Raw genomic sequence first — 25,643 nt, 5'->3', positions numbered from 1 at the left:
TGGGGTCCAAAAGTCTGAGTCGACTACCAAAAAGGATGCATATATACCACTGAAATAGATCTGAATATGTTGTGTGCACAACATTAACTGAAGACCTTTTAAAACATCTGTGAAGGGAGGCATGTTCCAGAATGTTTTAAATCTGAAGGTTATTTTGATGATAACTTGAATTATCTTCAAAACAAAAACAATCTGGGAAATTAAATGATATTAAAGGTTTATAGCTGTATATGGTTATAAACATGTCCACTTAATTTATACTTTTGGCTTTCTATCTATTTTGTATGACTAATCGTTCTACGTACCACAGTTCCCATGAGTCTCAGAAGCTGTTGCTATGGAGAATAATCCACATTGATGCGTTACAACTACTGCAGTGTAGTTGTTGAATTAATCCAAAATCTGAAGTGAAGTGATTTAAATCGCTAAATGTTAATTAACTCTGTGCCACAAGGTCAAATCTGTAACTTCAAACGGCCATTAGCGTTGCTGGTAATGGAATGTTGTGTGAAGAGTGTCATGAGAGTGACTGTCAAGTGCAAAACTGGCAGTCAACTAACATTTTCTATGTAAATAAATGGGTCTTTTCCTCCTGGAAGCCTGGAGACACTTGAAAGTCTCACTTAGCTTCTCTATACATTTAAAACGTGGCAGTAACCGCCTACTAAGCAGAGCAAACTGTAATCAAATAATAAGTAACAACCTCAGTGCCATATGAAAACTTAGATAGAAAAAAAACATTATTATTCTTTAGTCTGTTCTATTATATATGTACAATCTCCACTTTAACATTTGTGAGTTTGAAGACCCGTAAATAAACAATATCCTCAGGTGAGATGAGTGTGGTGGGCTTACACGGCAAAGCAGACTGAACTGTCGGAAGCAGATTGTCTCTTGGTAGCAGACTCTAATAACAGATGCAGGTAAATCAATGTAACAGTAAATATATAACATGGAACATACATCGCTAATAGAGGAAAATCTAATATGTAAGGCAAACCATTTCAAAGGTATGTGTGCGTGTATGTGTGTCTGTATACATATAGTTATATATATATATATACCTACAGGACTGTCTCAGAAAATTAGAATATTGTGATAAAGTTCTTTATTTTCTGTAATGCAATTAAAAAAACAAAAATGTCATGCATTCTGGATTCATTACAAATCAACTGAAATATTGCAAGCCTTTTATTCTTTTAATATTGCTGATTATGGCTTACAGCTTAAGAAAACTCAAATATCCTATCTCTAAATATTAGAATATCATGAAAAAGTATACTAGTAGGGTATTAAACAAATCACTTGAATCGTCTAATTAACTCGAAACACCTGGAAACACATTTTCAAATGTTTGATTTTGTTTTGCTGTTATAAATCTTTTTTTTTACTTGGTCTGAGGAAATATTCAAATTTTATGAGATAGGATTTTAGAGTTTTCTTAAGCTGTAAGCCATAATCAGCAATATTAAAAGAATAAAAGGCTTGCAATATTTCAGTTGATTTGTAATGAATCCAGAATGCATGACATTTTTGTTTTTTTAATTGCATTACAGAAAATAAAGAACTTTATCACAATATTCTAATTTTCTGAGACAGTCCTGTATATGTATACAGACACAGTCTCTCAGCCTGTTGCGGCAACTGCATAACCTTCTTTAAAGTACTTAACATTTGTCTATCTATCTGTCTGTCTGTCTCTCTCTCTCTCTGTCTGTCTCTCTCTCTCTCTCTATCTGTCTGTCTGTCTGTCTCTCTCTCTCTCTGTCTGTCTGTCTCTCTCTCTCTCTATCTGTCTGTCTGTCTGTCTCTCTGTCTGTCTGTCTCTCTCTCTCTCTCTCTGTCTGTCTGTCTCTCTCTCTATCTGTCTGTATGTCTGTCTCTCTCTCTGTCTGTCTGTCTGTCTCTCTGTCTGTCTGTCTGTCTGTCTGTCTAGTTTGCAGACCTCGTATAGAAATCCAATAGAGTTGAAGGTCTTCAGAATTCATTGCTTGTCATAATTTCTTTAAAATGCTTCACTTGTAAAATCTGGTGTTTAAAATCAGAAAATCACATTTGATTTTTTTTTTTTAATGTTCAGTTTCTCACATTTGCATCTCCATCTCAGCTCCACCACTTGCTTTGTATTCGTTGTTAGCAGGAGTGAGAGTGATGTCTGGGTTCAAGGGGCATTGCTCAGCTTGCTTCGCTGTGCAGGGAGTCTTGATTTCAGGGCGACAAAGCTGCCTGAGCTTCTGTGGAGACGAGATCAGTCATTTCATGTTAGTAGAATAGTTGACATGCAGTAGGTTTCCCAAACTGCTCCACAGAAACAAATGCAGAAAAGGAAGGAATTAACACAAACAACATCCACGCTACCTCAGCGCTCCTTCCTATTTGTTTATAGTATTGCTTCATTTGTAATGAACTGTAGAAATGTAAAAAATAAAATAAAGTAGCAACATTTGAACAAAAAGAGAGGAGCACTGAAAGTGGAATGTTTTTTCTTGTACTTGATCCCGTTCGTTTTCCTCTGGGCCACCATGATGTTGACTTTTGTGTTCTTTAGTTTCTAAACTTCTTGTGAACAGATTGTTATCCGATACATATATTCATGCAACCCCAAAGGATGAATTGTAATAACGTTTGTGATCTTCTGACTTTTTTGTTGTTTTCTTGGAACTCAGAAACATACAGGCTCAAATATACAAACTGACCTCTCACCTTTAATTTATCACACTTCTTAGTGTCAAGTTGAGTATTTACGTGCAGCTGCACCTCCTTGACATGCATGTCTGGCCGGAGGGCCTTCTTGAACCACTTCTGTTCCTTTTGAAATATTTGTCATCTCCTGTGTGTCTGTAATAGACTCTGATTGTTGTACAACAGTACTTATACTATAATGATTTTAGTAATTACTTCTATAATTTAATAACCAACCTTGTATTTTCTGCACTGTAGGAGAGGACTGTTACCTCACTATGATAGGAAAATACACTTGAAAAGTATTACTGGCTATTAGATATGTAACACAAAGATGCAATGACTGAAAAAGTTGGGTTTCCATTATCAGATGTACATGTACATTCACAAATGTATCTAATAGTGTAATGATCACATTGGGCTGCAACTACAGATTGTTTTCATTCTAAATTATTCGGCTGTTACTAATAATTATTAGTTCAATTAAATGTTTCAAAATAGTGAAAAGAAATGCACCAAAGAATTTCCCAGAGCTCAAATTCTATTTAGTTTTTGTCTGACCAACTGGTCAAAACCTGAAGCTATTTCGCTTAATTGTCATATAAAACTAAGAAAACGAGCAAATATTCACATTAGCGGGGCATTTTTGGCCAATTTTCTGTTGATCGACAAATTGCTTCACATAACATACAAATTAATATTACATGTTTTTGTCATATTATTTGTTATGAATTGAATCTTTCTTCATTGAGTACATACCTCCCCTATAGTCCCTTTCATCTGCGTAAGTTTAAAGATCATCCACAGAGGAACCAAGAGAACACAGAACAGTCCGAGGCACCAGCCCAAAGCGTAAGCCCAGGTGGGATAGACGTAGGTTTTGTTGAACTTGAGAGGCTTGTATCTCACCAACGAAATGATGAAGGTACCCTGTCAGGGAAAAAGAACAACTATTATTTTCATCCAGTTTCAGTGAAATAAGGTCAGATCACTAACTTGTACATACTGATGTCGAGTTTATCGTGCATGTTCTCCTGAATGTTTTGTTTATTATTAACACACGTAAGTGCTCTCCATAAACACAAGACATTTACACTATATGAGCAAAACTATTTGGACAATCATGTCCAGATACATTAGGGTGCTTTTGGTCTGGGTAGGTTTCTCACGGTTTAAGCTACACTGTGAACTCTTAATTTGCTTAGAATTATATTTGAGATAATAGTGTGTTTCTAACATTGTGATAAACATTTTGAGTACCATACCTGTTTCAACATGAGTACCCCGAAATAAAAACAAGGGCAACGCATCGGAATTCGCCTCTCCTTTAGCTATCGGCACTATTTTTCAAGGGTACATTGCTGCATGCTGAGCTTAGCGACGCCCGAATCTCAGATCCCATTTGCCTTTGGCATCGGTCTGACAATGGATGAGCCTCCGGGGGCAAAGGGTTCTATTTTAGGGGATCCGGTGAAGCCAGCTGATACCCGGATCCCGTGCTCGTTGTTTACTTTCTGATGAGCAACTTGAGATGCAAGTCTGAAGTTAGAGTTAAGAGATGATGCATACCGCCAAGTTGTTTCACGGTGCCAATTTATGAGCTAATTTAAAACCAATAAAAAACAAAATTATTGTCAGTCGATAGCCTGTGGGCTCCCACAATGCATTTCAGACAACGCATTTGGCCTCAGACTGTTTACTTGCATTCAACCAAAACCTCTTGATTAATTAACAGTATACAAACGGAAACCAAAACTGGTACCAACATCTTGTTTACCACTGACCTAGTGCTAAAGAAAGGTCTGGCTTTGGAGCTACTGTATGTAATGAATGGCCTGCGGATAAACTTTGACTTTCCTAGATCTAATCAGACTTCAGATGGACGTCTACATTCATCCATTGCATGGGAAACGCTGTCTGGTTCTTGACTTTCTAAATAGGACTAATTTGCCATACATTCTGATTAAAATAAGGCCAATCACACCACTCAGCTCCCTTCACTCCAGCAGCCTTTTTTCTTTCGTTCTTTTTTTTTACGGGGAAGATATGGTGATTCAGTTTCACAACCCAAGAAACTTCCGGTAAAGTGCAGCCCTGCAGCAGCGCTGAGATGCCCTGGCTCTGAACTGTGCATTGTTTGCTCCACACCCTTAGCTAACCACGAATTATGAGCCATGTTTTCCTCTTTTTTGTCCCTACAGTCCAGCAGGTGTCACTGCTACCTTGGAAACATGGAGCTTAGTTCAGAGTCATCCTCGGGGAAGGGTGACTAACATTATAGGCTTAAAACTAGCCTAACACTAAACTATCTGCGTAAAACCAGACACCAACCTCTTGACTATCAAACACCTGGGAAAAAATGAGACATGAGCCAAGTTGTATTGCCCAACATCAGGTACCAAAATCTCCCAGAAGAGTGGAGAGAAGTTTATCATATTATCAGCACAAGTCTTTGTTTTTCATTCACATACTTGGTCATGTATGTTATTTTTCTTTGGCTTTGTTAAAAAATTACATTGTTGTCATTTCTCGTTTGAATCGTTTTGAACTTTTAATGTTTGAAATAATACGACTAATCTTTTTTCTCTCCTTCCCTTGTTTCTCTTGCTCCTTCATCTTATTGTAAGGACCAGTTTGGGGTGTTCTTGTATACTATAATGTTGTATTATGTAACCATATCATTCCCTCTATTTATTTTTTTAGGCAGTAGAACTTGACAAGGTGAGTGATTTGGAAAATTGAAAAACAGAGACTGTATTTGTTCTGTTGACATAAACCATGTATTACGTTTCCTGAATTTTATATCACAAAAACACAAGTAGCAATATTATTATCTTCCCTCTTTCCTCTCTGTGTCACTTCACAGTAGGCAATATTTATTTTTGTAAAATACACTTATGAACAAAGCCTGTTTGTCTAAATGAAATTCTCAGGAAACTCTTTTCAACCCTTTTATTTCAATCCACCACCACTTAAAAACACAATCTCAAAGTAAACTCAAACATTCATTTAATGTTAATATTTAAAACTGCTAAGATTTCCCTTTGTTCCTTCTTATTCTATATTATCTACAAATACATCAAACTACGCATGTTAGTACTATTGAGAGAATTCAAGGAAAATATTTCACTCACCAGACAAACAGTGGGGGTAATGTAAAGCCAGAAGTACTTCATTATGGAGCATGGACGGTAACCTACCATGTCTTCAATATTGTCAAAGAGACGATCTGCACCTGGTCATGAAAAATAAAACAAAACAGCCTGTTTTGACGTGAAGTCTACAGATATTAAGAAACACTCTGCACGGTCACCCAAAAACACAAGTTACAGCACAAACAAATGCATCATGTCATATATTGATAACTGACACTTGCTCCAAATCACAAATGTATTGAAATGGGCAATGGCGGTATTTAATACAAACTCTTGTGGGTGCTAATATTACAATATTTCACTATTTTATATATTAATATTAACTATTTTAGTTGACAACACTGCTTTAAAGTTTAGCATAATTTCTCCCACTAAAGCCAAACCCTTCTGGGAAAGTATTTCAATCCCAGTTGACAAGGAGGTACCGTATGTGAAGCACATGCTTTATAGAGTGAATGTTTTGAGCGCTCTTAGATCTCTAGTCTAGAAAAAAAAAAAAAAACGAGTAAACCCCCCCCCCCCCCCAGTTTAAACAGGATATACAGCTGAATGTAAAGGTGAGAACAGGAATGTAAGCGTCTTCGTAGGCATCTAGTAAATCAACTTACAAAGTACCACAGGAACAACAGAATGTGTCAATCAAAATTAAATAAATATACACTTTTATTAATCCCCAAGGGGAAATTAGTTCTCTGCATTTAACCCATCCTTAGTTATTAAGGAGCAGTGGGCTGCAGTGAAGCGCCCGGGCAGCAACTGGGGGTTCAGTGCCTTGCTCAAGGACACTTTGACTTGCAACTAATGGGGAGAGCGGGGCTCGAACCCACAACCTTGCGGTTGTAGGACGGCCCTCTTACCCCACTGAGCTACAGCCATCCCTGGAGTGGAGATTCAACACTCACCTCAATCAGTAATAAACAAACAACTTACGTTTGAAACCCAGAGATAATCAACAATCAAATGTTGTTTTTAGTGTTGAATGTTAACCGTTGGCCATAATTGTGTTGAGTTTAATGATAGTGAAAACACCGCTGCAGCTGGCACTCGAACATGAATGTACTGCCCCTACTCGTCTGCTGCCTCTAACATGACCAAATATTACAGACACAAACACAAATAAACACTTTATAATAACTATGAAGAATTATATAATACTTAATTTACAAATGGTGAATCCATCATTTATAAAGTTTGGAGCAATGCTTTATAAATGATAAATTAAGTGTTGACTCATGCCTAACTAATGCTTCATAGCGTGCAGTTATTATACAGTGTTACCTAAACTACTAATAATTTGGGTGAAGATCATTTCAATAGGCATAAAAACAAGAACATTGTTTGATTAATGACTCACCATATATCCATCCGATTGCTATCGACTGACACACTGAAAGAAGGAAAAGATTGTTGCCACTACAAACGTAATGGTCAAAAAGTTGAAGGAAATATAAGCCTCCCTGCAGGAAGATAGAGGGGAGATTTATTTACTGCATAGCAAACACAAAAACAACACAAATATTTTTAAAATGTTTTCGGATGCTTAACATGTTTGCATTGCTTAAATTAGATGACTAAAGCAAACAGGATGCTGCAGGTCCAGGAGAGATTGTATTGGCCTGTTTGTGGACGGTAAGCAGTCTTGCTTTTATTTAATTTAATTCATTCACACAACACAAACATCAGTTCACACCTCTGTGACGAGAAGGAGGCCGAGGAAGAAGAACACGGAGCAGAGGCACAGCAGCAGCAACTCTCGGCGATAAGCTCTTCGAAACACGGCGGGGAACATGTCCGTCACAGAGGTCATCAGACACTCCAGACTCACAAACTGCCGGAGGCACAGAAGGACGAGTCAACTGAAACACTTAACAAAGCTGTTGTCTGAAATTAGCAATGGTTACATAATAAAACTAACGTTAAATCTGCTTAATACAAATGTTCTTTGTTTTTTTTAAACCTCACCTGTGTATCTGCACCCAACAAGATGACCATGATGAAGAAACATATAGCCCATAACTGAGGAAAAGGCATCATGGCTACCGCTCGTGGATAGGCAATAAATGCCAAGCCAGGTCCTGTATTTGAGAACATGCAAATTCAACTTTTTGATTTCACAATATAATTTAAAAAAATTAGAGGGACAATATTCATCTTATTGTGTAATAATATCACAGAGATAAAGCACAGTTGCTTTTGTTAATATTATTATCTGCCCATTTTATTATTTTTGTCATTTACAAAGCTCATTATTTGTATATTTAAATGTGCTCAAGAATTCACATACATTAAAACATTTGAATTAAAAAGCATAATCAGTTCGGTTTAAATATCCCTAAACCAATAACAAAAAGCATCATCATGAGGAAACTAACGTGTTTTGTCTCTGTGACTGTGACCCAGTGAGGGACTGGAGGAAGCTACAACCAAAATGCAACGCCATTCTCCTGTCTCACTGAGAGTTAGCATTTATTGTGCTGACATTGGCATATCACATATGTACAGCCCAGTTTATTTTTCATCCCTGTTTTGTCCTTATTTATTTTGAAAGGAGGACCGAGTAAATATGTGATCCATCACTAGTGGGTCTTAAATTACAAAAGGTTGAGAACCCCTGGTAAAACCACACCACATGTTGTTCAGCAAGTTTACAAGCAACAGCTATACTCTCAACCCTCTCCATATCATTATTTATATTAGGAGCTTTACCAAAACTGATTACATGTACATATTGTAGTGTCGTGGTGGACTCACCAGAAGCAGCCACTTCAGATATTGGCAGTCCTTGTTCGTAGGACATAAAGCCCAAAACTGAAAAGATGGCAAATCCTGCCACAAAGCTTGACCCGCCATTCACCAAACATAGAATAAACGTGTCTCTGAGGAAACAAACAAAACAAATACAGTGTGAAGCTAATAAGTGACTCTTTGGTAATATTGTTTTCTTTTTTTTTACACCAATGGAATTCTGCATAAAAGTTACAATGAGAAGAAAACAATAGCCTAGAGCATGATGGAGATACTGGTAAAAGTGATCATAATGATATATTGACAGTTATCTATATACACTGGGATGATGAGTGATGTAAAATGTTAACAGTGATGTGGTGAATTATCATCATTATATAATTATGTCTGCCTTCCATGAACTTAGTTTTGATGAAGAACATGCAGGTTGATTATCATGCCTGATGGAATAAAGGCTTTTACTTTCCTGCACCTCTTCCCCTCTCAACATTTCTAATTGTGATGCCCCAGTGGCCTCTTAAAAAAAGACACTATAGGGGGAGAGAAAAACATGCTGAGAGCAAGACATAGACTAGATCACTTAATCTTCTACAAACAAAATGTATGTCAGCACAATAAGTTGCTATAATTTTGACATTTCTACACATAGTGGCTTCAAAAGTGAGGAATTTAATTTGAGATCTTCTTCTTCTTATCATGTATCAATCATTTTGCTGATTGATTGATTGAGCACTTGACTCTTTATATCTTTTTCAAGTTTTTAAATTTAGGAAACAAATGAGACTAAAGGTCAGAAATGTTAAACATTAAATTAGAACAACATAAAATATGTCACAGAAAAAAACAGATATTGTTATTTATGGCAGTATCTTTATCAGAACATTTTAAAGAGACTATTTAAATCACAAACTAAACCTAAACTAAGGGTGCTTACCAATTTATGTCATTTTTACAGAAATGTGTTTCTCATACAATGGTAAACATTCTCTGGTTCCAGTGTCTGAAACTTGAGGATCTGCTGCTTATCTTTGTTCTATACAACTGTTAAATTAGTTTATTTTGGTTTTAACTGTTAAATGGACAAATCAAGCAATTTATATATGTTGCCTGGGAAAATGTTTTCATCACATTTGATGATTTCTGACATTTTGGGGGGGTTTAGAGCAAATCAGAACATCATTTAATGGCTGGTTGCAGCCCTAATCAAGTCCTAATACTATGTCAGTAAAAGCAAAATAAACTTTTTTTGCAAGAATCTCAGGTTTAATATGTTTTCATTATGCATTTTGACATTTAAAAAAAAGCAGAGAGCACTTACTTGTAGCAATCATTATTGTATTGATTGTAACTGCCCAAAACCGTCAAACTCCCCTGACAAATCCCAAACGAGAAAAGAACTTGTGCACCTGCATCCATCCAAACCTACGCAGATGCCAGAACATACATATTAGTAAACCTTCACCCCTTCAACTACTTTAAGAGTGGATGCATACATTGTGCAATTGAATTATTTCACAGTATTTGGGCTTCTAGTACGGCTTGAGCGGGCATTGATTGAGCGGGCATGTTGTCTTAAGTTGAGTGTTTGTATTGCTTACTTGAGGGTCCACCAATCTTTTTGGATCGGGATACAGATAGAAAGCGATGCCGTCCATAGCTCCTGGTAAAGTGAGTCCACGAACCAACAGAACTACCAGCATCACATAAGGGAAAGTGGCAGTAAAGTAAACCACCTGTCAAAATGAAACACAGGAAGTTTTGAAATGTTGTTATAAAACACAATTGATCATTGGAATCAGACAATAAGCAACAACAGAAAAGTAACAGAGCAAGCACAAGTCACAGAAAAGCAAAACAAAGGAAATATCAAGGTGACATTTGTGAAATATTATTTCCTGGACGTGCGGCTGGCACACAATATCAAACACTTAAAATCTCTTCCTGTTATACTTTAACCAACCATAAAAACTGATGTTTAGTGATGTATAAACTATGTAATCAGATGCAGAATCCAGTTTATGATAGGTTTTCACGTATAAGGAATTAGCTTTTTGTGTGTTGTTGCATAACACAATCATAGTAACAATTAACATTTAGCTAGTAAATAATTACAAAACATAGTAACAACTATAGAAGAAAAAAAGGACTGTAAAATGATGTACAATATATCTTGTACACAAATAGACTTTGCAATGTACAGTCTGCCATCTATGGAGGCATCTGCATTGGCAATGTTTCATTTATTGAGGTGTTTCCTTTACGTTGTACCTTTCCAGTGGATTTCACTCCTTTCCAAACACAGAAGTAGCAAAGGATCCACGCCAGTAAGAGACACAAGGCCAACTCCCACCTCAGGCTACCAATCTCATCAATCCCATTAGATATGCCCAACACTCGTCTCCTGAAAAGAAAACATATTGTCAAAACAGTCAGTATGGAGACAACAACCCCAGCAACGTTGTTCCCAACTATAATTAATTCATACGATAATTCTGAAGGTTATGCCCTGCTATTTCATTGTTTTGTGTATTTGTAACATGTTTTCTGCTGCTTCATGAAATTTCCCCCTGAAGATGAATAAAGTAATATATTATATTATTATGTAGTGAAGAATCAATGTGACTGATCTCATTGGACATTGTTATGGCTACATTGCACCACATTCATGTTGAAATTAAGCAAGTATTTCTTTCAGTTTTAGGTGGAATTAATATTTAATTAACTATCTTACCTGACATTAAATTAGCCCAATACAATCAAATAAATAAATAATTTGTTTAGTTTTTCATTATATTGTATCTTGACCGTGGGTGAATTCACTTTTACATTCTGCAATTTTCAGCTCAGGAAGTGACACGGAGAAACAATGCATTGGTATTGTTGTATGTGTGTAGCTTGCCAGCAAGTGTATAGTATCAAACAGAGTATGTTTCTCAAAGAGTAGTGAATAACTTAAGTCAACCTTATGAATCATAAATGGCTTGGGGAGAGGAAAACCTCCTGCAGGAACAAGTTGTTCATGTAGTGTGTCATGTTAAGAATATAGAAATACATCCATAGTACCCCACGCTGTGGGTCCAGACAAGACATGGTTCTCCTGCATTCATTTGGTAGATGCATTTTTTTTTTAAAGGGGGAGGGAAGCACATGCCAATCTATGTTGACACCAGAGTACCCAGAGGAGGGCCAGACGAGTACAGACCAATATATCAAATAACAGTAGGTTTAGAATCAGGGACCCCGACGGGAACCATTAGAAAATTGAAAAAATGTTGTGCACAAATATATAGTGCACACGCACACACTCAAGGTATAGAGTACCAAGACAGATCAGGTCTGACAATGGAACACATTTCAACAACAAACACTTGGCAGAAGTTGAACGAGCACTGGGCATAACCCACAAGTTTGGGTCGGTATATCATCCTCAGTCTCAGGGGCTAGTCGAAAGAGCCAATCAGACGATAAAGAGGAAGATAGCAAAAATGTGCGATGGCACCAAGATAACATGGGTGGAGGCGTTACCACTGGCATTGATGTCGATGAGAACATCACCAGGTGGGGATACGCATTTGTCACCGCATGAGTTGTTGACCGGCAGGAGAATGCCGGGGCCACCCAGAGATGGAGGTCATATGCCATCTCTGGATGTTAGCAAAATTGAAATGAGTGAATACATGGCCGCACTAATATCTCTCATCACAGATCTCTCCAACCAGGTTGTTCGTGCCCAGGCGATTGATCCGGAAGGAAAAGAGACAAAGGTAAAGGTAGGAGACTAGGTCAGAGTTCGAGTTCACAAAAGAAAGTGGACTGAACCCAGGTGGACTGGACCGTACAAAGTGAAGGAGGTTACGTCACACTCGGTCCAGGTCAGAGGCAGGCGGGTGCGAAGTGGCATCACCTGACACATTGTGCCCCAGCTCCAAGTCCATTAAGGACATTGAACGAAGTAAAAACTGATTTGGAAAAATGCCAAGAACAAACAGAGTCTTCGGACAATGTTCCGGAAAAGCCGGAACTTGGGTAAACAGTAGGGGTGCAACGGATCATCATTGATCCGTGATCCGTTCGGATCATCTATTTCGGTTCGGCACGCGCATGATCCGCGGATTGATTTATGAAGAAAAAAAAATTGTGCGCATGCTCAGTCCACACACAGCCGTAACACGTGGCTGACATAGCGATTGCTAACATAAAGAAAAACCTGCAACACAGCGTGGTCATGGCGAGCGGAGGAACAGAAGAACTAGAACGCCCCACATGGAAATCCCCTGTTTGGGAGCATTTTGGCTTCCCTGTCAAATTGAATTCAGAAGGAAAGAGGTTGGTGGATAAAACCGTGACGGTGTGTAGGCACTGTGGCACAAGAAAGTCATACAACAGTGGAAACACATCGAGCATGGCCACGCATTTACAGCGACATCACCCCGGTGTTTCACTGACGGGAGTGAAACCGAAAGCGGCTCAACAACCGCTCATCACCGCGGCATTTAAGCAGCCCCTTCCTCCACAATCAGACCGGGCTAAAGCAATCACAAACGCTATCGGTCTGTTTATAGGTGCTGACATGAGGCCATATTCCGTTGTGCAAAACAAGGGATTCAAACACATGCTGAACGTGCTCGAGCCACGTTACGACATCCCGTCGCGCACCCACTTCAGCGATAATATTGTGCCAGGTCTGTATGAGCAGGAGAAGAAAAAGGTGGTGGATGAGCTAGCTGTAGCACCCTCTGTTGCACTCACAACAGACGGGTGGACGTCGAGGGGAACGGTGAGCTATGTGACAATAATTAACCGCTCACTTCATCACAGCAGACTGGGAGATGAGAAGTCCGGTGCTGCAGACACGCCCCCTCTACGGAAGTCACACAGGCAGTCACCTTGCGCAGGTACTGACACAAGCAGTGGAGGAATGGAAGATAAAGAGGCCCACTACTAATATCCCAGTCACAACTGATAATGCCAAAAATCAAATAAATGCAGTGAATGAGGCAGGACTGGGCCCACAGATAGGGTGCTTTGCACATGTAGTAAATTTGGCATCACAGAAGGGAATCTCAGTCAATAGGATGGACCGCCTCCTTGGGAGGATCAGGAAGGTGGTTTCCTACTTCCACAGAAGCACAACAGCTGCTCATGTGCTTAAGACAAGGCAAGAAATGCTAAAGCTGCCTACTCATAAGCTCATACATGATGTCCCAACAAGGTGGAACTCCACTTATGATAGCAGGCAGCTATATACTCTGCATTGACCGACAAGACCCTAAAGAAAATGTCAAAGACATCATAACCCTTTCTGATGATGATGTGAGAGTGGCAGAGGAGGTCCTCCAGGTGCTTAAACCCCTTAAAACTGTTACATCTCTGCTGAGCACTGAAACGTTACCATCTGTGTCAATGATCCTTCCGCTGAAAACAAGGATTCTACAATCCATGGCTCCAAGTGTGGAAGACAGCACCATCACTCAAGATGTCAAGACTGCCATTAGAGAGGACCTGAAGCCCAGATACACTTCACCCCTACTCTACAGGACTACCTCCACAGATCTACTGCCCTGGATCCAAGGTTTAAGTCCCTGTCTCACATAGACCCTGACCTACGCCAGAGGACATACAGTGACCTCACCACTGAGATTGTGAGCAGTCTGGCCACTGAAGACTGTGATGAGGTAAAGGAAAAAAACATTATTTTAAAATGATCAATTTAAATCTTCATACATTTTTTATTTTCAGTAATAATGGCATTCATTTAATGTTATTGCCGCATTTTTCATGTTTATGAAACATGAAAATAAATAATAGGTTTAATTAATGACCTATTCTTTTCTGCAGGGTCAAGCTGCAGAGCCAACAGGAGCAAACTTGGACACATCTCCTCCACAAAAGAAGTCGGCGTTGGCAGAGCTTTTTGGAGAGACCTTTGCCAGCAAAGACATGGACAGCAAGACTCCTGCTGACATCAAAGAGGAGGTGGCATTCTACCTGGCAGCAAGCGGCATTGCAGTGGATGGTGATCCACTGACATGGTGGAAAAGCAATGAGTTTAAATACCCTCATATTGCTAAGATGGCAAGATGCTATCTCGCTGTGCCAGGCTCTTCAGTTCCTTCCGAGAGAGTGTTCTCAACAGCAGGGGACATAGTGACTGCAAAGAGGTCCACACTCTCCCCAGACAATGTAGACACCCTTGTCTTTTTGAAAAATAATTTAAAATTATAAGCTCATGTATGCTTTGTTTTCTTTCTTTAATTCTTCTTTGATAATAATGCTCTTGTTTCAAGGAAGATGATGTGCCTTCTTATGTTGCACTTTAATTTGTTTTTTATTAATGGTCATTGGTCCATGTTTAAAGGAAGGAGATATGCCTTTTTATGTTGCACTTTAAGTTGTATTTCATTGATTATGTTGAAAAGAAGATGTTAATTGTACACTTTAAGTTGATTTTATATATTTCAATTGAATAATTTAAAAGTGTTAATAAACAAAAAGACAAAACATGTTTATTTGTCTTGTCTATTTTTTTTTTTTTTTTTTTTTGCTGATCCGAAAAATGATCCGATCCGTGACTCTGATCCGAGGAACGATCCGAACCGTGAGTTTTTTGATCCGTTGCACCCCTAGTAAACAGTAATTGGGCAAGCGGGTGGAAAATAGCAATTCCCTTAGCAATACTGATGATCTTATCCCTTGGGGCCACATTGTGGGGACTAGAGAAAGTCTATAAAAATAGGACTGCCCAGGCCAACATGACACGTACCAACGCTACAGTGATCCAAGAATCAAGCTCTACACATAACACACACAACATTACAATACTTGCATACAAACCCCTTTTACCTGTCAAAACAGTAGCACTCTCTCGAGATTTAGCCATAAAAAGATGGAAACGCACGAGTAGAAGAAGTAGACTCATATTTAAGCCCCGTGAAATTATACGTACCAAAGCCAGTCAAGACCTAGTGTTGAAATACACTGAAGGAACGACTGGCACTGCCCTATTCGATTACTGTCTGTTCTGGGACTGTTACTCAAAAGATTTGATGGCATGGAGAGTAAAGCAGGCCGTGTATTACCTATGTGTGGGCCCGATGTGTAGTGAATGGAAAATGGTACTAACAAACACTGGAACTGAAGATTGGGGTTACATCCCACCTGTTGAAAACGCCAAAAATATGATTGAGAGGTTCCATTTATTTAAAATGATAGCAAACCCATCGGTCCACAGGCATGCTACTACATGTAATCCCGGAGGCCTTACTATAATCGACCCTAAACTAACAGACTCCGGAACCTACTCCATAGGAATGAAAGAGTCCGGTAAGGACCGCATCGGAAATATACTTATACAAATATCCCCAAGAGCACAAGCTCCAGTAAACATTCGTGAAGAAATAGACGCGACAGAGTCCCCTTCAAAATCTGCAGATGTGATAACATACGTGGATTTGACCAACTTCACTGCTCACGACCAATTAGAAATAGAAACAGGTTTCAATGGAGACCAAAACCTATGGTTACAACAACTCAGATATACCGCTAGAACTCAAAATGTATCAAGCTGCTTAGCATGCGCTGCTGCCCGCCCCAGATTGACCACTGCCCCATTTCCAATCAACCCTGTTAATGATATTTTCGGGTTTGAATGCATGATGAGATTGTTTTCGCCCCAACCAGGGGTCATAATTAACTGTAAAACTCTCAGCATCTTGTTCCCTGCAGTTTCTCCCACAAAGCCGCCCATGGGAGTCCTGTCCTACCCAGGTAATTATACTTGCTTATCCGGTAACGGCACGAACAGATGTGGGATGCTGGGTGAGTTGCCCTCAAGTTACTGTCACAATACCATAAAAGTTGGAAAAACTGTCCCCGACTGTACCGGATGTTCTAATCTGACAAATGAACTATTTAACAATCAAACCACAGCATTAGCAGATGTATGGTGGATCTGTGGGCCAAAATTAAAGTTACGTCCTATTCTGCCAAAAGAATGGTCAGGGACATGTGCCATGATTCGATTGTTGTTACCTATAACCATGGTGACCTTAACCAGTCGAGACTTAGATAGAATAGCCGAAGCCTCCTCCACCATACCTAAAAAAGAGAGACAAATGTTTAAACGATCTATTAAAGAAATGTCTGCTGGGTTTGGAACATGGGATCCTGATGCTCCATTAGGGAACATGGGAACCAGTGTCTATTTAGATGCAATCGGAGTCCCAAGGGGAGTCCCAGATGAATTTAAAGCCAGTAATCAGGTTGGGGCTGGATTTGAATCCATTTTCCTTTGGATAACCACGAACAAAAATGTGGATTGGATTAATTACATTTATTACAATCAACAGCGTTTCCTCAACCACACCCGCGATGCCGTAAAAGGTTTGGCTGAACAACTCCATGCGACCTCGTTGACTGCATGGCTAAATAGAATGGCACTAGATATGTTGTTGGCCGAAAAAGGGGGTGTGTGTAAAATGTTTGGGGAAACCTGTTGTACATTTATTCCAGAGAACACTGCCCCAGATGGAAGCATTACCAGAGCATTGGCAGGACTCACCAGCCTTTCTAATGAACTTGCTGAGAACTCCGGTATAGACACAGACCCACTCACGTCCTGGCTCGATTCCGTTTTCGGCAAGTATAAAGCCATGTTTCTTTCTGCAGCTATATCCCTTGCTGTTTTTACTGCATTACTTTCTTGCTGTGAATGTTGCTGTATTCCCTGTCTCCGGTCCCTTTCAGTCCGCCTGATTGAAACTGCCATAGAGAAAAAAGATGCCCTGCATGGCCAACAGATGTCCCTGTTAGGACCATGCAGTGTTCCTGATTGTGCATTTATTGAACCATATGAGGGACTAACAGAAGATGTAAAGGGGGAGGGTTTGATCAATGACACTTTTGAAAAGAAAGAAGATTAAAAGCCCAGTTATAGAATAACACTAAATGTTAGAGTTCACACCATTAAGGTGTGAAAAGGGGGATTTGTTAAGAATATAAAAATACATACATCGTACCCCATGTCCCTCACTTTGCATTAAGGCCCCGAAGCACCAAACCTTGTGTCCTTCTATGGCATTAGGGCTCTGACCAGAGAGAACAGCACATACTCATGCTCACCCACATGTTTTGGAACATACTGACACTGCTGGATAAGAAGCACAGATACTGTAGGTACAAACACTTCTTGACCTCGGCCAGAAGATGACACATCCACACAGGCTCTGACCTCACCCTGACCGCTCATTCGTAGAATTGAGATTTAATAAGAGCCATACCTATCACCGTCAAAGAATTTGTTTATGAAAGCAACAGATAGTTTCAATGCCTTTTAGTTTCTATTATATTAAAGAAACTGCACAGCTCCTGCTTTAGATGGAGAACAACATACACACACACTGATTATGATGATGGCGAGAAGATCGTGAGCCAAGAGGGTGGGACCACCCTGAGCTCCATCAGAAGGTGTTCAAAGTCTAAACCAGGAACACCTCCATCTGTTTTAACCAACCAGTGCTGCTGTCGTGAGCCCAGAGGGTGGGACCACCCTGAGCTCCAACGATGAGACGGACAAACATTAAACCGAGTGACGTCTCCATCTATATTATCTCATCACGCTTGCTCTTAAAGATATAAAGAGTCATGTTCTCCTGGAGAACTTTAGTCTGTTATTGAACGATGCTTTTAGCTGACTTCATCCAGGCCCGTGCTGCACGTTAAATATTTGGTGTCTTTGGACTTTTTGTTCTACCACACTTAATTAAATCCACTTTGTTTTGAATTTTACTTTGCCGTCTTGGTCATCTTTTCCCAAACTTCGACAGTCACAACAACAACAACAAAAAGCCAGTTGTTTTTATTGCCTGAACAAATTACTGCAGGCTGTACATGTTATCTCCTGAGAAAGCTGGACAGTGCAAAAATAAATGTGGCAAAATGTTTACACCCTGTTTTTATGTATTTGCTGCCAAATAATATTTGTAAGAATCTTTCTAGAATTATGTTCCAATGGCAGAGAATAAAGTGGTTAGTGATTATATTTATATTCATAGTTATTTTAGGAAAACTCAAAATGGCAGCTAAAATAATTTATTTATATAGACTGGACTATATATTCTGAGCCTGTTTTGACTCAAAGACACATTGTTTGTGACACATGAAACAAGACAACTGCCTGACTAGCGACATTATTACATTGTACTAATGAGTACTTTGAGCTAAATGTATGAATAGTTGTTTGCTGCTATGTCAATGCTATGAATCCTGTATATTGCAACTTTAAAGTTGTTTTCTCAAAAAATAGTTTTTTCTCATACTGGGGTGTCTCCCATTCATTTATCCTGTTCGTTCTTGTACAGTTTTGCATACTTTATACTAGTCGTATATACTTCATTTTACATTTTTACTTGTTTTATTTAACATTTTCGTTTTTGTACTTATTTCCGTCATTGTTGACTCCAACTGACATATATTTAAGAGAGAGATCTAGTCCACACATGGCAGGTGGTCGTAGATAGGTGAAACAAACATTCATCCAGGAGACTAAAAGTTGACATTTCTTCACGTCAGTGTCAGTTTTTTATTAATTCTGTGAGTCTCTAGTCATCTGACTCATTTGTCACTTGAATGTGACTATAATTAGTTCTGTGTTTACAGAAAGAGGAAAGACAAAGACAAAAATGCACAGAACAACAGGTAGCCAATGCAGCTTTAGTGATTGAGCTCCTAAAAACATGTGACATCAGCTAAAAAGACTTACAGGTGTGAAATAAACTTACTCCCAGAATTCTGTTGCAGGCGTTGTTGCGTTTGCTGTCCAATTTGATGACGCATTTGTTTTATCAAATTCAACACAAAACTCTAAGAGAAAAAAACAGAAGGAGGTGTCGATCAAAGTGTAGATGCATATTTGAAAAGACAGATACAGTTCTACTCACCGAATACAAATAATCCTCAACCATGTAATAGTCATTTCAGCTGTGAAGGACCTTCTACTGTGGCTGTTTTAGTTAACTACCTGTACCATTTGTTAGCTATAGTGCTGCTATGAAACCAATAGCTTCATCAATTAATCAATTTCTGTCACCATTTGAATCTCTATTGCTGCTGTTACAAAGATACGAGATGAAAAGTAATTATGAGAACCACTTCGACACAGCCATCTGACATGCACAGAGTTCATGTCTGCACCTGTCTGTATGTCTACCTGTGTTCCAGGTGTTTCTGCAGCTGGCCCATGGGATCTCAGCGCTGAAGGACGAGAAGAGGTAAAAGAAGGCCCACGCCTGGATGACAATGTATGACACGGCAGCATACGCAATCACAACCTGGGTAGCATAGCCAATACCTGAGGAGGCAGAAAGGATGTCGACAATGTAGATTATAGATGAAGATGGGCAAAATAATAAAACATATAGTTCTATTAGAAGGGTTAGGCAACCTCAGCTACATTTGCCACCATTTACCTGTGGTAGCTTAACCAATGGCACTCTCACTATAAGTCTCAGCCATAGATAGATCTTGGCAGAGACATGGCCTTTTATTTATTGTAGTTTGAATGTTCTTCTTTCCACATCGGCATTCCACACAAACACATCTTACCTCTGATTTCCTGATAAACATGCTCAGGGGAAGAGAAAGAGAAACTAAGTGAGAGCTCTGTCCCGGAGTCAAAACGCATCCAATCTGTGTCCAGTTGTCCTGATCGGTTTGTTTTCAGGCTATATTCTTCTTGTTGTCGACAAATTCCATGAAAAGATGAAAACCAGTATTGCTTGATCCTAATCCTCTGTGTCATAGATCTCCATTGTTGTCCCAAAACTATCAAAACTCATGATTCAACACACTCTTGCTCTGGGCGACATGTTCCTTTATTTTGATGAACATGGGCACTGTTTATTTGGAGTCAATCCCACAAACACCACCCTGCTGCTGTAAACTCACCAGAGCAGGGATTCGGAGCCAGGGGTACTTGTACCCCATGGGGTACTTAGAATAGAGAGTAGTAGACTAATTCCACGAATTGAAAGAAAAGAAAAAGAAATAAAAATAGTGATTAGTGACACCTGAACTCTATGTTACAGTGTAACACCCTGTTCTGTTTCTCCTGCGTTCCGTGTCTCCTATGTCTCCTCTGTGTCTCCTATGTCTCCTCTGTGTCTTCTCTGTCTTAATTGTTTAATTCCCTGCACCTGCCCTCAGCCACTCTTGTCTCGTTACTGTCTGATGTCGTACACCTGTTTCCCCCCCTATATATTGTGTCAGTCTTTCCCTTGCCTCGTGTCGGATTGTCGTCTCTAGTTCCGTGTCCTTTGCCCGTCGTCCTGTCCGTGTTCCTGGTTCTGCCTGTTGACCCTGCCTGCCCTGAACCTGCATTCTCTGCCTGCCCCTTTTGGACCTTGTGTTTTTGGAAACTGTTTTGCCTCATTAAAGAGTGCTTTTAAAAATTATTTATATTGCGTCCAGCCTGTCACTCTGCGCCTGAGCCTCACCCCGTCACAAGAACCTGACATACAGTTATGTTTAAATTGTTTTATGTTTACATTTGTTAGCAAGCAAACACTAAAGTTTAAACATAACTAAAATTACCTAATATATATTTATTTGTCACTTGGGATCAAGATGTTTCCAAGACATCTTTATATTTTAGATTTCTGGGTGGGTCTCAGTACTTTTTTTTTTTTTTACATTACATGTCATTTAGCAGATGCTTTTATCCAAAGAGACTTACAATATTTATCTCTGGGTGACATTAGGTCTGACATTTTGCCAAATAGGGAGTTCCACGGAGCAACAGACACACCCGTGTGTGCGCACAGTGTACTTTACTTTGTTAAGCAAAGTATTTTAACACTCACAGTTGTTGATTATGACAGTTGAAGAAAGTTGGATCTGTACCATGGACAAGTTGGAGGTGCCAAATGCATCACTTAGAGAACAATAGATAATCAATCAATAGATAAAAATTAGATAAAGTAAAGTTTACAATATGTCGGTCTCAACACCGAATGAAAAATACATTTGTCTCATAGAATATAAATATACTTTTTACATGAGCTTATGAGCTCATAGTTCTATATGCTATTAAGCATATTGATAGCATTTGGGATGAAACGTGTAATCTTAGAGTTCTTTTAACGGTCTCCTGAAACACGGTTCTGGAGGTAAAAGCTTAAACTCCTTCATGCGAGGATGGATCTAGTTGACCAATATAGCATTAGTTTGTTGTTATACATATCTAAAAGCATAGCATAAAGGCTTCCTTAAATCTTACTGGCCAACAAGCCCGTCAAGGCTTTTATCTTTTGGTCAAATTCAGATTTCCAAACCAATAATGAAGTAAATTGTCATCAGCATAGAAGAAATGTAAAAGAGTAAATTTTTTGGGACCTTTTTTTGTTTTTGTTTTTGTGAGCCTCTACATGGAATTCAATGCATTGTCATCAAAACAATACCTACATATCTGTAGCCTTCCATGATGTCAAGACCTTCAAAAACGTTTCGCCTGAATAAATCCTCTGACCTTTTAATTAGAAAATCTGGTGTCTTTATCAAATTTATTACAAACGTGTGCCTGCTAAAGTAGATTAGGCTGTCTTTATGTATCTGTAAAGTTAATATATATATATACAGTGCATCCGGAAAGTATTCACAGCGCTTCACTTTTTCCACATTTTGTTATGTTACAGCCTTATTCCAAAATGGATTAAATTCATTATTTCCCTCAACATTCTACACACAACAACCCATAATGACAAAGTGAAAACTGTTTTTTGCAAATCTGTTAAAAATAAAGAACGAAAACATAACATGTACATAAGTATTCACAGCCTTTGCCATGACACTCAAAATGTAGCTCAGGTGCATCCTGTTTCCACTGATCATCCTTGAGATGTTTGATTGGAGTCCACCTGTGCTAAATTCAGTTGATTAGACATGATTGAGAAAGGCACACACCTGTCTATATAATGTATCACAGTTGACAGTGCATATCAGAGCATAAACCAAGCCATGAAGTTCAAGGAATTATCTATAGACCTCCGAGACATAATTGTATCGAGGCACAGATCTGGCGAAGGGTACAGAAAGATTTCTGCAGCATTGAAAGTCCCAATGAGCACAGTGGCCTCCATCATCAGGAAATGGAAGAAGTTTGGAACCACCAGGAGTCTTCCTAGAGTTGTCCGCCCAGCCAGACTGAGCGATCGGGGAGAAGGGCCTTAGTCAGGGAGGTGACCAGGAACCCGATGGTCATTCTGACAGAGCTCCAGCGTTGTTCTATGAAGAGAGGAGAATCTTCCAGAAGGACAACCATCTCTGCAGCGCTCCACAAATCAGGCCTGTTTGGTAGAGTGGCCAGACGGAAGCCACTCCTCAGTAAAAAGCACATGACAGCCCGCCTAGAGTTTGCAAAAAAGCACCTGAAGGACTCTCAGACCATGAGAAACAAAATGCTCTGGTCTGATGAAACAAAGATTGAACTCTTTGGCCTGAATGCCAAGTGTCATGTCTGGAGGGAACCAGGCACTGCTCATCACCTGGCCAATACCATCCCTACAGTGAAGCATGGTGGTGGCAGCATCATGCTGTGGGGATGTTTATCAGCGGGAGGAACTGGGAGACTAGTCAGGATTGAGGGAAAGATGAATGCAGCAATGTACAGAGACATCCTCGATGAAAACATGCTCCAAAGCGCTTTGGACCTCAGACTGGGGCGACGGTTCATCTTCCAACAGGACAACGACCCGAAGCACACAGCCAAGATAACAAAGGAGTGGCTTCGGGACAACTCTGTGAAGGTCCTGGAGTGGCCCAGCCAGAGCCCTGACTTGAACCCGATTGAACATCTCTGGAGAGATCTGAAAATGGCTGTGCACCGACACTCCCCATCCAACCTGATGGAACTTGAGAGGTTCTGCAAAGAAATAGATGTGCCACGCTTGTGGAATCATACCCAAGAAGACTTGAGGCTGTAATTGCTGCCAAAGGTGCTTCAACAAAGTATTGAGCAAAGGCTGTGAATACTTATGGACATGTTATGTTTTTGTTCTTTATTTTCAATAAATGTGCAAAAATTTGCAAAAAACAGTTTCACTTTGTCATTATGGGTTTGTGTGTGTAGAATGTTGAGGAAAATAATGAATTTAATCCATTTTGGAATAAGGCTGTAACATAACAAAATGTGGAAAAAATGAAGCGCTGTGAATACTTTCCGGATGCACTGTATATATACATATATATGTGTGTATATATATATATATACACATATATATATGTTTTGTATCTTAAATCTTTAAAAAGATTCAGTATCATCATTTTGTATTGCACAAGTAAAACAAGCAGCATCGGACGAAGTGACGCGTTCAATAACACATTAAATAGTTCGGACTTTGGTATGACATGATAAAAGAGGTAAAAAAAACAAGTCCTCGCTGGCCGACAGTTGGGAGGAGGATGAAACATTTCCTTTTAGAATTTATATATATATATATATATAACACATACTGTATATGTAATTATGAAATTCGTCAGAATGATGACGATGATTCACTTTACTAGTTACAGCATGTATTTCTTTTAAATACACTGACCTTCAAACAAGGGGCAGAAGTGCCTCCAGCAGGTAATACATCCTTGAGATGTGAACTGTCCCATGGCCGTCTCCAAGAGGAACATCGGAATGCCACAAGAGAGCAGAAACAAGAAGTAAGGAACCAGAAATGCACCTGAGAGAAACATAACAGGCATATTAAAACTGTAAATCTGATAAAGACCCACATCAAACATGGTCGTTCCTGTTTGTCGAGAGATTATACAAGGAGATTGTTGTCCATTGCTTTTTCTTTTGACTTTTGCATGGAAACATCTGGAGACTGAAATAACCATGATGGGTTCTTCACATAGAATGTATCCTGTAAATTCTAAAGAACTCGTAAAAAAACCTCCATCAGTACAAAAAAAAATCAAACACGAATGAAATGTGCCTGTAGAGTTTAGCAAAACATAGAATTACTTTCTGATGAATATAACTTCTCATGTTTTTCTGAAAATGACTGATTAAAAATATTAAAAACAATGATCTCCTTTGTCCTTTGAGCTGCATTTGTTAAACAAGACAAACGGTCCCTTTAATAACAAACAGAAGCCTCGATCAACGCATGAGCAATTTTCTTCTCGCTTACATCTATACGTCACTGTTTTTTTCCCCCTCAATTGTTGACATTACATTTTGATTAAGTGCAGTTGCCTAACTTTGTGCAGAAGAGTGAAAGCATTGTATGTGTTTCTTGTTGCGTGGGAATCCCACTTACCTCCCCCATTTTTGTAGCACAAATAGGGGAACCTCCACAGGTTTCCTAGCCCAACTAGAGTTCCTGCTACAGCCAACAGAAATTCCAACTTGTTCCCCCACTGGCCTCGATCCAACAGTGGTGCCTTCTTCACCAGATTCCTATCTGGACCGGGCATCTCAGTGCTGTTTCCTTGAAGGACTGGTCTTTGTACGTGTGAGAAAACAGCAGATAATCAAAAGCAATGCAATCGGAACTGAAATGTCCTTCAGTCTCTTCCACATGGATGGGAGCTCTGGGTTTTGTACAGAGACAAAACTACTCAGCTGATGGTTTGGCACAGCTCACAAACTTTGTTTATTACTTTTTGAACTTAAGCTTGTAGGATTATCGGGAATTGAACGTTTTTACCGAAAAGTGTTTATCAGAAAGCTGCACTTATTAAATCACATTTTAGAATTCAAGCAATGCATTTAGCAGTCAAGTGTAAAATAAGAAGGCACTTACCCCTCCATCACAAAGCACCCACCCCCAAGAGTTGCGTATAGTGACAACAGTATTCCTCTCAGCTTGGTGCACTGCAGGATCTCTACACAAATAACATCAGAGCCAGAGTGAGAAACAAAGTAGCTAGGGTTTCCTTTGGCTCCTCTATTGATGACCTAATTAACTGTCGCACTGCTCTGCATGTCATACCGTCCAACTTCCAAAAGGGTTTTGCTCTGACAAAGTTTAAAGATATACCACTTCCCTGCAGTATTTTTCCACTGAG

At 39.3% G+C, this 25,643-nt stretch overlaps 2 protein-coding genes across 5 annotated transcripts; one reads left to right on the top strand and one right to left on the bottom strand.

The window, feature by feature from the left end:
• Positions 1 to 2,054: 2,054 nt before the first annotated feature.
• On the bottom strand, positions 2,055 to 25,643 carry slc6a11a (solute carrier family 6 member 11a). 3 transcript variants are annotated; one of them, XM_056437529.1, is made up of 16 exons: positions 25,568 to 25,643; positions 25,379 to 25,460; positions 24,893 to 25,077; positions 24,173 to 24,307; positions 19,789 to 19,929; positions 19,361 to 19,442; positions 10,851 to 10,983; positions 10,181 to 10,315; positions 9,901 to 10,004; positions 8,589 to 8,713; positions 7,800 to 7,912; positions 7,528 to 7,665; positions 7,192 to 7,294; positions 5,817 to 5,917; positions 3,442 to 3,612; positions 2,055 to 2,234 (listed from the first exon to the last, which is right to left on the bottom strand). In XM_056437529.1, the coding sequence occupies exons 2-16, from the start codon at positions 25,384 to 25,386 to the stop codon at positions 2,085 to 2,087; spliced, it is 1,824 nt and encodes a 607-aa protein (XP_056293504.1). In that variant the 5' UTR covers positions 25,387 to 25,460; positions 25,568 to 25,643; the 3' UTR covers positions 2,055 to 2,084. The 3 variants fall into 3 exon arrangements, with proteins under 3 accessions (XP_056293504.1, XP_056293505.1, XP_056293507.1); XM_056437530.1 differs by lacking the exon at positions 25,568 to 25,643 and having other exon boundaries at positions 24,893 to 25,072; positions 25,379 to 25,536; XM_056437532.1 differs by lacking the exons at positions 5,817 to 5,917; positions 7,192 to 7,294; positions 25,568 to 25,643 and having other exon boundaries at positions 25,379 to 25,536.
• On the top strand, positions 12,622 to 15,087 carry LOC130208421 (E3 SUMO-protein ligase ZBED1-like). Of its 2 annotated transcripts, XR_008834414.1 has the most exons (3): positions 12,622 to 13,477; positions 14,009 to 14,257; positions 14,421 to 15,087. XR_008834414.1 is itself a non-coding variant. In XM_056437533.1 (2 exons), the coding sequence occupies exons 1-2, from the start codon at positions 12,808 to 12,810 to the stop codon at positions 14,086 to 14,088; spliced, it is 750 nt and encodes a 249-aa protein (XP_056293508.1). In that variant the 5' UTR covers positions 12,622 to 12,807; the 3' UTR covers positions 14,089 to 15,087. The 2 variants fall into 2 exon arrangements, 1 of the variants encoding a protein (XP_056293508.1); XM_056437533.1 differs by having other exon boundaries at positions 14,009 to 15,087.

This window comes from Pseudoliparis swirei, chromosome 18, assembly GCF_029220125.1.
Source record: "Pseudoliparis swirei isolate HS2019 ecotype Mariana Trench chromosome 18, NWPU_hadal_v1, whole genome shotgun sequence".
Taxonomy (NCBI): domain Eukaryota; kingdom Metazoa; phylum Chordata; class Actinopteri; order Perciformes; family Liparidae; genus Pseudoliparis; species Pseudoliparis swirei.
The sequence above is the reverse complement of the archived record's forward strand: the minus strand, read 5'-3'. Positions and strand labels throughout refer to the sequence as shown.

Excerpts from the sequence above, each read along its gene's own strand:
- LOC130208421 (XM_056437533.1), top strand. The coding sequence starts at position 12,808 with ATGGCGAGCGGAGGAACAGAAGAACTAGAACGCCCCACATGGAAATCC. Across the intron at positions 13,478-14,008 it reads CAGGCAGTCACCTTGCGCAG|GATTCTACAATCCATGGCTC; the intron begins GTACTGACACAA and ends GCTGAAAACAAG.
- slc6a11a (XM_056437529.1), bottom strand. Across the intron at positions 7,666-7,799 it reads TGTTGGGTGCAGATACACAG|TTTGTGAGTCTGGAGTGTCT; the intron begins GTGAGGTTTAAA and ends TGCCTCCGGCAG. Across the intron at positions 3,613-5,816 it reads TTACCCCCACTGTTTGTCTG|GGTACCTTCATCATTTCGTT; the intron begins GTGAGTGAAATA and ends TTTCCCTGACAG.